The sequence below is a fragment of the Parasteatoda tepidariorum genome, chromosome 9, assembly GCF_982258835.1.
Source record: "Parasteatoda tepidariorum strain Cologne lab strain chromosome 9, Ptep-v5.0, whole genome shotgun sequence".
NCBI classification, from domain to species: Eukaryota; Metazoa; Arthropoda; class Arachnida; order Araneae; family Theridiidae; genus Parasteatoda; species Parasteatoda tepidariorum.
The window spans coordinates 40,880,356-40,895,315 of NC_141763.1; the positions used below are offsets into that span (position 1 = coordinate 40,880,356).

At 28.4% G+C, this 14,960-nt stretch overlaps 2 protein-coding genes across 2 annotated transcripts; both read left to right on the forward strand.

Moving 5' to 3' along the window:
* Positions 1 to 3,595: 3,595 nt before the first annotated feature.
* LOC107449935 (speckle-type POZ protein) lies at positions 3,596 to 5,497 on the forward strand. Its single transcript, XM_016065619.4, has 2 exons — positions 3,596 to 3,951; positions 4,198 to 5,497. Exon 2 carries the CDS (start codon positions 4,335 to 4,337, stop codon positions 5,391 to 5,393), a length of 1,059 nt encoding a protein of 352 aa, XP_015921105.3. The 5' UTR covers positions 3,596 to 3,951; positions 4,198 to 4,334; the 3' UTR covers positions 5,394 to 5,497.
* Positions 5,498 to 10,054: 4,557 nt separating this feature from the next.
* LOC147803998 (speckle-type POZ protein-like) lies at positions 10,055 to 14,232 on the forward strand. Its single transcript, XM_087151645.1, has 2 exons — positions 10,055 to 10,214; positions 11,792 to 14,232. The coding sequence occupies exon 2, from the start codon at positions 11,872 to 11,874 to the stop codon at positions 12,937 to 12,939; it is 1,068 nt and encodes a 355-aa protein (XP_087007771.1). The 5' UTR covers positions 10,055 to 10,214; positions 11,792 to 11,871; the 3' UTR covers positions 12,940 to 14,232.
* The last annotated feature ends 728 nt before the right edge of the window (positions 14,233 to 14,960 follow it).

A 14,960-nucleotide genomic window follows, 5' to 3' on the forward strand; every position in this document is an offset into this window, starting at 1 on the left:
TCAACATGCTTCGAGAGTAACGATGCGCTATTTCTTCAGAAGCTTGAGAAGGAAATCTCACAAGTTATGTTGCAAATTTTTAAAGGAACATTGGCAGAAAAGTTTAATCTCCCAAATATCCTATAGCTTGCGCTTTTCTCAATATTGAAGAATTTATTTCAAAAAGAACAATTGTATAATCAAATTTTGGCTCTGAAGCTGAGACAACTAACATTAATAATGAAAGTATCTTGAAAACCGATTTTGAGATAAGTCCTCTTGAGGCATTGTTAGTTGCAAAAACGATTGGTTTCATAAGTAACTACTAGATATAAGTCAATGAGAGATGGGTTTTACTCAAACTTCGAAACTCCTTTTTCTCATTTATTATCCAGTGAGGAATTCTGGAAATGGAACTGGAAAATCAAAAGAAATTTCGAAGATACATTTACATTGGCCAAAAATTTGGAAAAAAGAGGAAGGTTAAATCAAAAGAAAAAGAAATAAATTACTCATGACGAAGAGAAAAAAAATACTTAAAAAGATTTAAAAAAAAAAGCTTAAAAAATATGAGGAAAAGATTAAACAAAAAAATGATCGAATTATAATAATAATAAAAACATCATCAGATTACACAATGATAAACATTCATAATTTAGAACGGACTATTAAACTGTGAGAAAAAAATGAAAAACATTTTTTTAAAATTATGTATTCAAACATATTTTACTTTCCATTCCATGACTGAAAAAAAAGTAAAATTTTCCACATTAACTATGGTTATGTGTCGTAATTCCAAGAAAAATCTTGTTTTTAGACATTTGTGTGGCCTATGGATTCCTAACGAGCATCAAACATTATCAAAATTAAGTGTTCATTCTCTGGAAAATTTAGTGTTTATTCACTGGTAAGAACTGTTCCTTCACTTGGTCATCTTACTACTTATTATTTAAACCATCAAAAGCTTAAAACAATATTATGTAAGTTATCTAACTTTTTTTACATAATTTGCATTTAATAAAACAAACATGTCGAAACCATCATTTAGCTAAAATTACAAATTTTGAAATTTTTATGAATTTTTTTTAAAGGCAAGCTAAGCTTAAGTGTTCCTTCATTGTTTAGTTTACCCTATAAGATGTTGAGAAATTTGCGATGTTGTGAGAGATGTTTAAAAATGTTGACTACGTATTTTTATTAATATTTATAAAATATATATTCAAGAAATTGATAAATATATTATTCCAAATCTATGCATACGTATGTATATTATTGAAATTGTATCAGTTATTGAAAAACAAAATAAAAAAAATAAAAAATAATCACATTAAATAAGCACAATCTGGTGTATTCTATCAGAAGCACGCTTTTTTAAAACTAGACATTTGTTGAATAAAGTGTTTTTTATTCAAAATTCTTTACTAAATTGCAAATAAATTATTAAATGACTAAAAAAGAAACATCGTATTTTATAGTGTGAAAGAAATAAAAATAAAAAGATTAGCAAACGATTATTAGCGAAAAAAATATGAATGAAATTTTACGCTACGCGCGCGAAGTCAAGTTCCTCCCAAGTTTATCACATTTTAATATTAATCGCCCCAATTAGTTATTTCTTTATTGTCGCCAAATTATTTTTTTAAAAATAATTAATTTTAATTTTTCTCAGCTTCTAATAAATAAAAACAGTTGAAACTTCAGATTTTCCAATTGAAAAATATGTTGATTAAAATGGTATAAAAAAATTCATACCTTATAATTCAATATTTTTTCATCCACACTTTAATTAAATAATAAAAAATAATAAATAATTATTAAAAATTATTTTTTGCATGAAATTATCTTTGGGTAAATGAGTTTTATGAGTGGGTGCAATTTTTCTTGAATTGCTTCATTAGTTTTGAAAATATGACTGAAAACGCAAAAAGCGAAATTAACATTAAGGGGTACGAACTTTGAATCGCTCTCCTGACCAAACTATGGGGACCACATTTCCCAGATTGCGGCTACCCCTATATTTTGAAGATAAGAAATCCAAATATGTAAAAAAAATGCATGTTTATTCAGAGAAAGTACGTTTTTGTGTCTGATTTCGTAACTTAATTAATAGTTAGCACTAATTAATTAGCATATTTGAGGTCACCCCCAGGAACCATTAAGATTGACTTTTAGTTCGTGAAAATCCGATCATTAGAACGAAAGTTATTCAGGGTGATTCGTTTTTTTTTTTTGCGGACTGTACTCTCTGTTGTTGTTGTAGTTAATTTACGTCGCACTAGAGCTGTTGTACTCTCTGCCTTAAATTAGCTTGGTTTCACAAAGCAGGCGGCTCGCCGGTATTAGCAAGTGGCATTAGAAACAACAAAATGCTTTCCTCTAAATTACTGTTATAACAAAACTGCAGTGTCAAAAGCTTAAGAACTTAGAAACTTAACTAATGAAGGTATTTCGCAAGAAGTAAGATGAAAAAAATTAAGGTTTGATTATTAGCTCGAGACTTAACAAATGGTGAACTTGAAAATAAAATGTACCATACGGTTTGATCTACAACCAGCTCCAATGTAACTATTAAGTTGAAACTAGACGTATTGAAAGGGCACTTTTCATTTATAAACTCAACTCTAGTTTTTCTTTCAAATTTTAAATTTTTTTTTTCTAAAACTATTGCAATTTTAAGTGCTATATTAGCGTATTTTTACACTTTTTTTGCTTTGAAAATGTTGATTTGTAGTTTTTGTATAAAATTTATTCCTTTAAATTGATTCAATATCAAAAGTAACAAAAAATTTAATAAATAAAATAATAGGAAAAATAAGAGATTTGAAGTTGCCGGATGGAAATTTTAAATTTTACAAAAATTTATTATTGATTAATTTACTAGAGATTGATAAATTACTATACATTGATAAATTTATCATAGATTAATTTACAAAAATTTTAAAAACTCAAGAGAGATAAAAGCTTTTTCCAATTCGAAATGTTTTAATTATATGAGATTACCATTTTACATCATTATCGAATAAAATTACTTATCATTTATATTTCCTCATTTTGCTACATATTATTTATGTATTCCTAAATGCAAATATATTTTTACATTGATTATTTTTCTAATTCACGTAATCGTTATTTTCGCTGCGATTAATGTGTCAGAAAATATTTTCACATAAAATTATAATAATTATACGTTTTACAAACAAATCTTTTTTTTTTTTTTAAAGAAAAAAGAAAGAATAATAAAAAAAATTTACTTTTAAGAGGAAGAAATGATGAGGAATCGAAGCAACCACAGGTGAAACTTCCTAATGTGACATTTAATATATAAGATAAAACTAAATAAAATAAAACAAACCACATGATTAATTTTTACGACTATCGATTATGTTTGATTAATATCTCTAAGTTTAGCCCTGAACTTTCTAAATATTGCCTTACCTGCAATAAACTATCGCTAATACTTTGTAATCGATTAATAACATTGAAAGTACCTTCTTAGTTACTTTCAAAAGCGTTACTATTTTATTCTTTTCTTTAATATTTTTTAAGAACGCGTGGTTTTTTTTTTCTCAACGAACAGAACAAAAGAGACATTCTATATAAAGTATTCACCAATAATGATATTCAAAAGCTTTGGGATTTAATTAGAGAAAAAAAAAATCGTTAGAATAAATATCAACCTGTGGAAATTCACATTTCTGTTTATCATCTTTCTCTTATACGTCATTATATTCAAAAATAAATAAATAAAAATATCTCAGTATTTTTATTTTCTACCAAGCACATTTTACTTTTATTCACGGATTTAACGAAGTCCTTAATGCTGTTTTAAAGGGTAAACAGTAATTGCTAAATCGATAAATATATATATTTTAAACAAGTAGTTAAAATATATGACGTGAAATAGGATATTAAAAAGTTGACTAAAACCACTTGACTTTGAAAAATGTGACAACAATACACTCAAACGCTTGTGTTGCGAACAACACTAAAACAACTTCATAATCTATGAGTTGCATCTACCAGATGCGGGTTTGTTGTTAGTTTAAAAATAATTCAAGTTCATTTAACAAAAAACAACGTTTATTAAAGGAAGAACGATAACAAGATCGCGAGCCATTGACGCTCGTGACATTTCATTAGGTGATCAAGAACAATAATGATGATGTCATAACTTTAGTGACTACATGCAGCGCCACTTACAAACTCCGTTCTCAACAGCTTGTTGCTGTTACTACGATAAGTTTATCTGTTGTTAAGATAAACAGACACATCAGCTTAAAACAAATAAAGGATCGTTATTGTCTCAGTTGTAAGCTTATCTAGTCGCGGATAGTTTATGTGAATACTTTTAGAACATGGCTTCGAATCAAACTATAGTGGAAACTAATACTACTGTTGTGAAATATAAATATGAATGGAAGATAAATAATTTTTTAAAATATTATGATGTACTTCGCGGTCCAGAGTTTTCGCCGCTGAAATCTGTTCCTTTGAAATTTGTTGTCGAATTAGAGCCACACATACGAAGAGATGACGGATATTATGATTACAATTTTAATATCATTAAGCTATCAAAAGAAGAAATACCGAAATCTTGCCGAGTTGAATTCGCAATTAATATTAAGAATGGTTATAGTACTACCATAGTTGCTGCGAACACTATAAACCAAAGTATTACTGTTTTCGATTGGAATTCCATCAATCTCTTCATTGCCAAATTAAAAAATACGACTTTGCATGTGAAGGATCAAAAAATTGGTGTATATGATGTTCCTTTCACTTTTGATTGCACTTTCACATTTTTTGGTTTTGACGAAACCACAGTTTCCAATGCAGACCCTATTTTGCAAACGCCACTCGAAAAGTACAGTAATATTTGCTCTAGATTTAAAGCTCTTTATGAGTCAAAGGCAAAGTGTGACGTAATCTTTGAAATTGGAACAGACACTCTAAAAGCTCACCAGTGTGTTCTCATGGCTCAATCTCCAGTTTTCAAAACGATGTTGGAAAGCGATTTGACTGAATCAAAATCCAAATGCATCCAAATCACTGACTTCGATGCTCGTGAATTTGACTGCTTTTTGAAATACCTTTATTGTGGAAATGCAGACTTTAAAAATTTGGATATTATACCACATCTTTTTGCTCTGGCAGATAAATACGAAGTTTCCAGTCTAATGAAGGATTGCAGTGCGATACTAGCTACCAGCTTAACAGTGGAAACAGTTTTTCAAGTTATTATAGACGCCTATTTGCATAGCAGTGAGTCATTGAAGGAAAAATGCATAAAATTTATTCATGATAATTTTTCTCTCGTTAAAAACAAACCTGAATGGGGAAAAATGGAAAAAGATTATCCTGAGCTTACATATGAAATTCTGAAATCTCTTCTTACTCAAATGAGTGTGAAATAAAATTGAAGTGATAAGCTCGCTATAGAATTTTCTTCTGTTAAAATTTGTTCTAGATAATTTTTCGCTTGTAGAAAATAAACCTGAATGGAAAAAATTGAAAAAAATTATTCTGAGCTTGCATATGAAATTTTCAACTCTATCCTTACTCGAATGAGTGTAAAATAAAATTGAGAAGAAGACTATGGTAAAAAATTTTCTATCGTTAAAAAATAATATATGACTAAAAATTTTAATGTTAACTTTATGACTAATATGTTAACTATATGACTAAAAATGTTAACTATTTCAGTAGTTTTTTTTAACAAAAGGTTTCTAAATTTTACAGAAAATATTTACATAGTAAATAAGATAAATAATTAGTAATTTGTTTTATGTAGAATTTTGATTTAAATGGAACTCAATTTTAATTTCAATACTTTAAAATCATAAATATAACAGTGCACTGTAAAAAAATTCGGATAAAATTACGGTAAAAAGTATCGGCTCACTCAGGCTGCCAATACTTTTTACCTTAAAATCAATTTTGTACCGTAAAACTTAACGGAACAAAAATAATTTTTGCAGTAATATTTACTTTAAAATTATTGAATACTGTATTATTACTGTAAAAATTAATTTACAAAAATTTTATGGTAAAAGTGAATTTTACGGTGAAATGGATTTTATGGTCGCTGCTGCCCTCAGAAGGAAATAAATTTTTATCGTAATTAGATCTGACATTTTTTACAGTATAGAAAACGTTGATAATTTTATTTTATGTAAATTTCTGCATATAATGTTAATATAATATAAAACATTGGTAATTGACTTTGACAATAATTAGCACTTTAAAATTATCAAAATAATTGTAAAACACGTTGGTACTTTTTTTGAGTAAAATTCTGAATTTGATTGATTTCAAATATAAAATATTTTAAAATCATGACAGTATAAAAGGTTTGTTACTTTTTAGTGTAGAACTTAGAATTTAATATTATTGTAGAAAACGTTGTTCACTATATTTAGAATAAAAATTGTGAATTCAATTGAAATATGACACTTTGAATTCATAAAAATAACTGCAGAAAACATTTATATTTTGTACAGAATTTTCTACGTAAATCAAAATTACCTTAAAATCTTGAATACATTATATTATAATCTTGAATATATACGGTAAAAAGCATTGTTAATTTTTTGTGCAAAATTCTGTATTCAATATAACTGGGAAAATGGTAGAGGTTTATGTGTAGAAATTCCGAATTTAATATCCGAATTCCGAATTTAATAATATTTAATAAAATATGAAATCCTTTAAAATTAACAAATATTATTAGTAAAATAATTGTAATAAAATGTTGGTAAAATATAGGTGTTAGATACTGCCGAAAACGTTGGTAACTTTTCTGTGAAAAATTTGAATTCCAATATAATTGCAAGTAACTATTGAAAAAAGATCTGATTTGAACTGAAGTAAGTTATGAAATACTTTCAATTCATAAAAATAATAATCGAAAACATGAATTGAACACAAATATGAAATGTTTTAAAACTGTAACAAACGTTGATAACTTTTTCCGCCAAATTCCGCAATGAAACTCAAAAATAAAAAAATTTTTACTATCGTATATGTGTTTGGAGCTGGATAACTTAATAGAACTTAAATATGAAATATTTTTTATTTCATAAATCTTTTTGAAAGCTGGTAACTTTTTGCGTAAATTTCTGAATTCAATGGTACTTAAACATAAAATATTTTCAAAGTATAAAAATAACTGCAGCAAACGTTGGTAACTTTTTTTCTTCGAAAAATTCTGAAATCAAAGGAATTGAAATATAAAATATTTTAAAATCATGAATATAACTATTTTTTGTGTAAAATTCGGAAGTGAATTGAACTAAAAAGAGATGAATTATTTCAAAATCATAAATTTAACTGTTGTTGTCGCCTGTTTAGGCAGAGGGGGTGCGATTGTTCTTGTTTTCCAGTGGCGCCATCTATAGCCAAGAAATTGACTTCTGCCACACCGTGCGTAGTACGTTAGTAACTTTTCTGTGTAAAATCCTGAATTCAATTAAATTCAAATAGGAAATATTTGACAATCATAAATATAGTATAGAAAAAAAATGGCACCCATTTTGTATAAAATTCTGAATTCAATGGGACTCAGTTACTCTGCAAACATGGGAAGGAAACATACCCAGAGAGCAAAATAAGGTTTATTTCCACTCAGAAAAAACCTTTTAATGCAAACCTAAAAACCTTATTAATGCGGTTTACGTGTAAACCTTCTAACCTTAAAATAAGATCTGTGACAATCTGCTCTATTCTACGCACATTACCCTCATCCAAAACCTTGGGGAAAAAATTTTGAAATAAAAACCTTAAATCAAGGTTGACTTAGGGATTTCAAGGGTGAAAAAATCCTTTAATAAAACTAATCTCAGGGTGAAAATAATCTTAAATCTAGGTCATCATAAGGTTTCTTTTCGCAGGGTATCTTCAGCTAAAATCCACCTTATCTGAAAATTTTAATGGACAATGCAATTTGATCCTATCGCTAGTGTGACGTCATTATGAACCCATAGTGGTAATACTTTTTTTTTTTTAAAAAAAAGGTTTAAACAATTTTTTTTAATCCTTTTGGGATGAAAGGTTGTAAACTGCAATATTTTTGCTTTATTTGAAAAAAGGTTTTTAGTACAAACATTTTCGTGACAATAAAACGAAAATTCCGATACAAGGTTGTCGTAAGGTTAAATGTTTTCTGGGATATGCAATAAAGTGTTTTCAAGAGAATCTTAACCGTGATTAACATGCACATTTTTTACCAAAAATGATTAAAAATTTGCATTTTATTATACTGATTATTTTTTTCATAAAGTTCGTTCTTGTCATTTCCATTGAAAAAGCAGTTTACATCCGGTTATTAGTAAGTAAAAGGAAAGCAGGACTTTTTTTATTCTAACTTTTATTTATATTTTTAGGAAAATTCTTGATGACAACCATATGATTTTTCGGTGGTAAATTTATAAAAATCTACACTTTATTTTCAGTTATTAATCAAGTCTGAACTTATTGAACCTATAGAATTTATAGGCAAAAAAATAAAACTATGTTTATTGACTTCTTTTGATAAATTGCTTCTCAAAATTAATTATTTTTCTTCTTTTTTTTTTTTGCATTTTATTTATAATTTCTATACAATTTTTAAATCAATAATCATTTGTGACATTCAAATTCCACATTAGACATTTTTTTTAATGAAAAAGTATCGAGGAAATTTTTAATTTATTTGTTGTAAGTTGCAGTTGTAGTAAATTGTGATTTTTAACTTTTGTGCAATTTTTTATCACAGCAAAAACAATCTCACAGAAGCAAATAAACTTCTTAACAAAACTTGTACCAAAAAGAAAAATAAGCATATTTTAAAAAAAATTCATTCATTTTTTGATTAGTAGTACACAGCGTTACGAAAAATTTAGAAAGCGAAAGTAAACAAAGCGGCGTGCTATTTGGCGCAATACAGCTGTCTACTTGGCGCCGGAATAATGACAAATAGCGCCTATCAGACAAGCAAAAACTCTTATTTTTAGAGGGCTGTTTGTTTCGCCGTGGTGTCTTTTTGTAAGTGTTTCATGAGTAATATGGAAAATAAAGCGATGGATTTAAGTCCTCCTAAAAAACGACAGAAGAAATCTTACATAAGTAAAGCTGAGAAAGAAATAATATTGAACATTTATAAAACGGAAGTGCATTCAAAATAAATATCAATTCAAACGACGAGGATTCATTTTTACTTTTTAATGATATAATTATTCGTTATTATCCATGATTAATTGATCATTAATACAGTAATTCTTAAAATTTTGTTCTTTTCTGAGTAGTTTAATATAATTATTTTCGTTATCGGTACAGTTGTTAATTAAGTACAGAAATTCAAATGTTACGTAAAATTAAATAATTTTGACACTTGATTCTATTTTTTCAAAAACCTATTGAATTCGAGGTTTACAAACTGCTTTTTTTTATAGGTTAAGTGGGTATATTTTTCTTAACAAAAGATTTTGTAAGACATATAAAAAAGTTCCAAGTTTCTTTTAGTGTAATTATTTTCGTAATACTTCCCTTAGAAAAATAAAGATAATTAACAATTTAAAAATACAAATAAATGCAGTTCCTTCTAATATATTTTTAAATCAATCGGTGAAACATAAAACTATTTTAAATATTATTTAACTTCTAATAAATTTTAAAAAAAATTGTAATTATGAAAATAAAAGAGTATTTTTTTAAAATTTTTTAACATAACTTTCAATTCTATACGACTTTTACGATGGAATTATAAAAGTTATGTTTTTCATAGATATTTATGCAAAATATATTAAAACTAATTTAATCAAAACTTAAAGAAATATAAATATATATTAAAACTATTCTTAAAATAAAATTATGTGTTTACTGAAACACTTAAAAACGTATTTTCATGAAAATATTTTAATTTTGCACTTTCTTATCTAATTTTAAGGTATCAAAAACCAAACATCGTTTTTCTATAAAAGCAAAAGCTCTGTCGATTCAAATGAAATCGCCCATTCAGCGAAGAAACCGTTAAAGTGGCAAACGTTGGCGATCAAACAGCAACCCTTTTGTTTACTTCCACTCTCAGTTCTCGTTGAACGGACTTTTTTTTTTATAGGCACTTCTTTACTTTCCTCCCTTACGCAGACTCAGTTCAAACTTGTTCTTTACCTCCCCCCATTTCAAAAGTGAGTTCGTCTATTCTTTGAAGTTTACTTTGAGAAATAAAAGCAGCTGTCATACGGGTTTCTTTCAGTCCAGTGTTGCCAGATTGGGCTACAAGTAGCGGATTGGGCTACTTTTAAAACTCCCCGCTACACAAAATCGAATTTGGGCTACCCGCTACTTTTTGGGCTACTCATTATTTTTCAAAAGCTACAAATCTTAAAAATGCGCTACTTAGAGAATTTCATGCTACTTATCTCACAGAAATACTTTTATAAAAAAAAAAAAATTCCTTTCCTATTATAAAATGAGAGATTCTTTAAAGTCTGCAGTTTCTGTATCTTTTTTAAAAATATTTTTTTCTGAAAACGCTTGAGCTTTAGTTTTGGATTCTTGTTTTTTTTTACCGCGCAGAGTTCAGAATCTCTCCATATTTATGCTTCAAATCACAGACTCGTGAAAACGCAACGTGACCTGTAATCTGAGCTAAAACGAAATATTGAATTTGGAGAAATTATGAACGCAGCTCATTGAAATTTAAGTCCCTCAGTGGACTGATCGTTAAGACACGGTTCCCAGCAGATCATTGAAGTCAAACATCACTGGCTGAACCGCGATGGCTCAGGGGAGAGAGTGTTCGCCTTCCAATGAGATGAACCGGGGCTCGATCCCGGCCATGGCTGGTCGATACGAATTCCGCATCCTGCTTGCACCGACCACAGAGCTGACGTGAAATATCCTCAGTGGTAGACGGATCATGGGTTTGAGTCCTCTTGCAGTGAGGCTGTCCGTGAGAGTTCTCGTGGTATTCCTCTCCATGTAACGCAAATGCCGGTTAGTTCCATCAAAAAGTCCTCTACGAAGTCAAAATTTCTCCCAATACTTGATCCAGGAGTTCAATTGTCTTCTGGATCGAATTCAAAATTACAAGGTTACGGAGTTGAACATTAGTAGCCGCAAACCCAATAAAATGGGTCGGCTGTTCAACGACGGTTATAAAAAAATAATTAAAACATCACTGACTGCTGTCAGTGTGAGGATGGGTGAACACGTGAATCAGTCTGCGTAGGAACCGAGGTCGTGTGGTATGGGTCCTCGTTAAACTGTTCTACCGTAAAGTGCTCGACTTCGCGTGCAGGTCGTCGGGCTACTGAGGCGCGGGGTGCCATGACCTCTGCAGGGGATCAAAATTGTGATGGCATGTCTTTGGATCATCGGATGTTTCCCAGCCGTCGCCAATCGTAAATGAACTACAACTACAACATTGAAATTTAACTTATTTTTTTAATTAGTAGAATATATATATATATATATATATATATATATATATATATTCTACTAACATATCACTTATTCTTTTTTTTTTTTCTTTTTAATAAAATGTTGTTTGTTATTTTTTTTACTTATTATTTCCCACCCCCTTTTTTTCATATGTCTATAATTTTTCTTTGTTTTATTCTTCATTTTGAACTTATATATATATATATATATATATATATATATATATATATATATATATATATATATATATATATATATATATATATATATATATATATATATATATATAAAACGTAGTTTTTTCGGGCTACAAAATGTTTGAATCCGCTACTTTTGAAGCTCACATTCGCTACTTTTTAATCTTAAGTTCTGGCAACACTGTTTCAGTCAGTTAAATCCACAGAGCAGTAAAAAACACGGAAGAAACCTGCGCAATTTCATATTTAGTTATTTTTCTTTGGCTTAACTGTCATGGCCTCGCACAAAACCATGGTGGAAACAAACACTTCCGTTTCTGAATATGAATACATATGGAAGATAAAGAACTTTTTGAAATACTACGATGTTATTCGCTCGGTAGAATTTTCGCCGTTGAAATCTATTCCTTTGACACTTGCTTTTGAATTAAAACCACGTTTAGACAACGAAAGCAAGAGTTATCTTGATTATGAGATAAATTTGATTAAGTTATCGAAAGAGGAAGTACCTAAGACCTGCAGATTTACTATCGTTGCAAAAATTAGCAGTGGTTCTAATAATGATACTACTATGACTGTATTATCAACAGTTGGTACACCAAGAACTGTTTACGATTTAGACGATTCTACTCACCTTTTTACAGGTATGCTGCATACTACTAATTATAAATTGTATGTAAATCCTACTAGTATTGATGTTGCTTCGGACGTAACATTTCTGTTTACTTTAACTTTTTTTGGCCATAATATAACTACCATAGCAACTGCAGATCCCGTTTTAAAATTGCCAGACGAAAAGCACTGCAATGTTTGCCGGGCTCTTAAAACTCTGTACGAGTCTAAGACAAATACCGATATGAGTTTTAAAATCGGCGAAAACACTATAAAAGCACATTGGTGCATTCTAGTGGCTCGATCACCTGTTTTCAAAAGAATGTTCGAGAACAATTTGATTGAATCTAAGTCCAGATGCATTCAAATCACTGATTTTGATGCCCGTACATTTGATTGTTTTTTGAAATACCTCTATTGTGGCGATATGGACGATAAAAGTTTGGATATAGTGATGAATCTCTTAGCTCTGGGCGATAAATACAGTGTTGAAGGTCTGGTGAAAGAGTGTGGGGATATACTAGCTGACAGCTTAACTGTTGAAACTGTTTGCAGAATTATTGTGCTTTCTTATTTGCATAGTGAGAAAACACTCAAGGAGAAATGTATGCTGTTTTTAAATCATAATTTTTCGGTTATTAAGAAGAAATCTGAATGGTTGGAACTTATAAACGATTATCCTAAACTGGCTTCAGAAATTTTTAGCTCAATGACTGCCTATTTGGAATAAGTGTAAGATAAAGCAATATACTTTACTCACATTTTATTTTCTAACGTATACATTATTTCTTGTGTTTGCATAAATTAAGTATCTCTAATTATTATTGTTCTATTGTAATATTATTTAAAAACTTATTTCTTTTCTGAAAAATTTTTTGGAAGAAAAAAAAAACTGAAATTTAAGAAATTCGGTTATGATCTTCAGAACTCTTTTTTAATCAACGAAAAATTTAAAAAAACATTCACTAATTGCAATTTTTCAATTAATATCATCTCATGGTTATGGAAAATTTTAAAACACTCACTTACTGTAATTTTTTCATTAATATTTCATGATTGTGGAAAATTTTAAAACACTCACTGATTGTAATTTTCCATTAATATCTCATGATTGTGAAAAATTTTAAAAAACACTCACTGATTGTAATTTTTCCATTAATATCTCATGATTATGGAAAATTTTAAAAAACACTCACTGATTGTAATTTTTCCATTAATATCTCATGATTATGGAAAATTTTAAAAAGCACTCACTGATTGTAATTTTTCCATTTATATCTCATGATTATGGAAAATTTTAAAAAACACTCACTGATTGTAATTTTTCCATTAATATCTCATGATTATGGAAAATTTTAAAAAACACTCACTGATTGTAATTTTTCCATTAATATCTCATGATTATGGAAAATTTTAAAAAACGCTCACTGATTGTAATTTTTCCATTAATATTTCATGATTATGGAAAATTTTAAAAAACGCTCACTGATTGTAATTTTTCCATTAATATTTCATGATTATGGAAAATTTTAAGAAACACTCACTGATTGTAATTTTTCCATTAATGTCTCATGATTATGGAAAATTTTAAAAAACACTCACTGATTGTAATTTTTTCATTAATATTTCATGATTATGGAAAATTTTAAAAAACGCTCACTGATTGTAATTTTTTCATTAATATCTCATGATTGTGGAAAATTTTAAAACATTCACTATTTGCAACTTTTCCTGTAATATCTCATGATAATGTAAAATGGTTCAGAAAATTTATTTGTAATTATTTTTGATTAAAAGCTACAAATGTTAATATCTCATAATAAAAATAAAGTTATGTAAGCTTATGCGATTAACACTTTTCCTTGTATTGAATTGTTCAACATAAAGCACTAATTTGTGTTAATTTTTTCTCCATTGATATAATTATGGCTCATTTTGAAATTGAAACTTCTGTAACTTTTCTCACTTTGGAGCGTTATGTACTTGATTGTATATCATAGAATAAAATATTGATTTGAGATTATTCTTCGTTAAATATTATAATGTGTCATTCTTAAAATGAAGTTTAGTAAATTTAGTCGTTTGACAGGCTATAATATTGCAAGTAATTGTGTAATTAAATTAAACTTTGATTTGTAATTTTTTTCGTTCGCTAATATTTCACAGGGAAAATTAAACTTTGTAGGCCTAACGCTTATGTCTCATAGAGAAAATGAAGTTATGTGTGATTATCTCTTATCTTTGAACAATTTTCTTGTCATTTTGCTATTGATTCTCACCCCTAAATATCTAATCAGTTTTACATGTTCAATTTAAGGCTTCCGGATAGTAAAAAATTCTGTTAAATAAAAATAATGAATTAAAAATGAAAAAAAAATTCTAATTTAAAGCTATTTTCGCGCAAATCAAAACATATTGAGAAATTCTCGGATTTTAGAAAAAAAAGAGATGACAATTTCGTTGAAATCACAGCGGAAATTCGCGCCGCGATATATATTACGACGGAGCTTTTGAAAAACAGCCTTAAAACTCCTCGCTGCTTCGTTAGGCAATCAAACAAGTTTTGGTGTTCTTAACTGAGTGTGATTCATTCTATCCTTAAATATGACAATTTTCGAGAGTGTTTTTTCCCTCCCTAAAATGCGAATTTGAAATCTCCAATTTCCATTTTTGTCTTCAATTTTGAATTAAGATTCTAAAAATACATAATGAGGATTTTATGGTATTTAGAGATCTCATGGTAAAGCAATG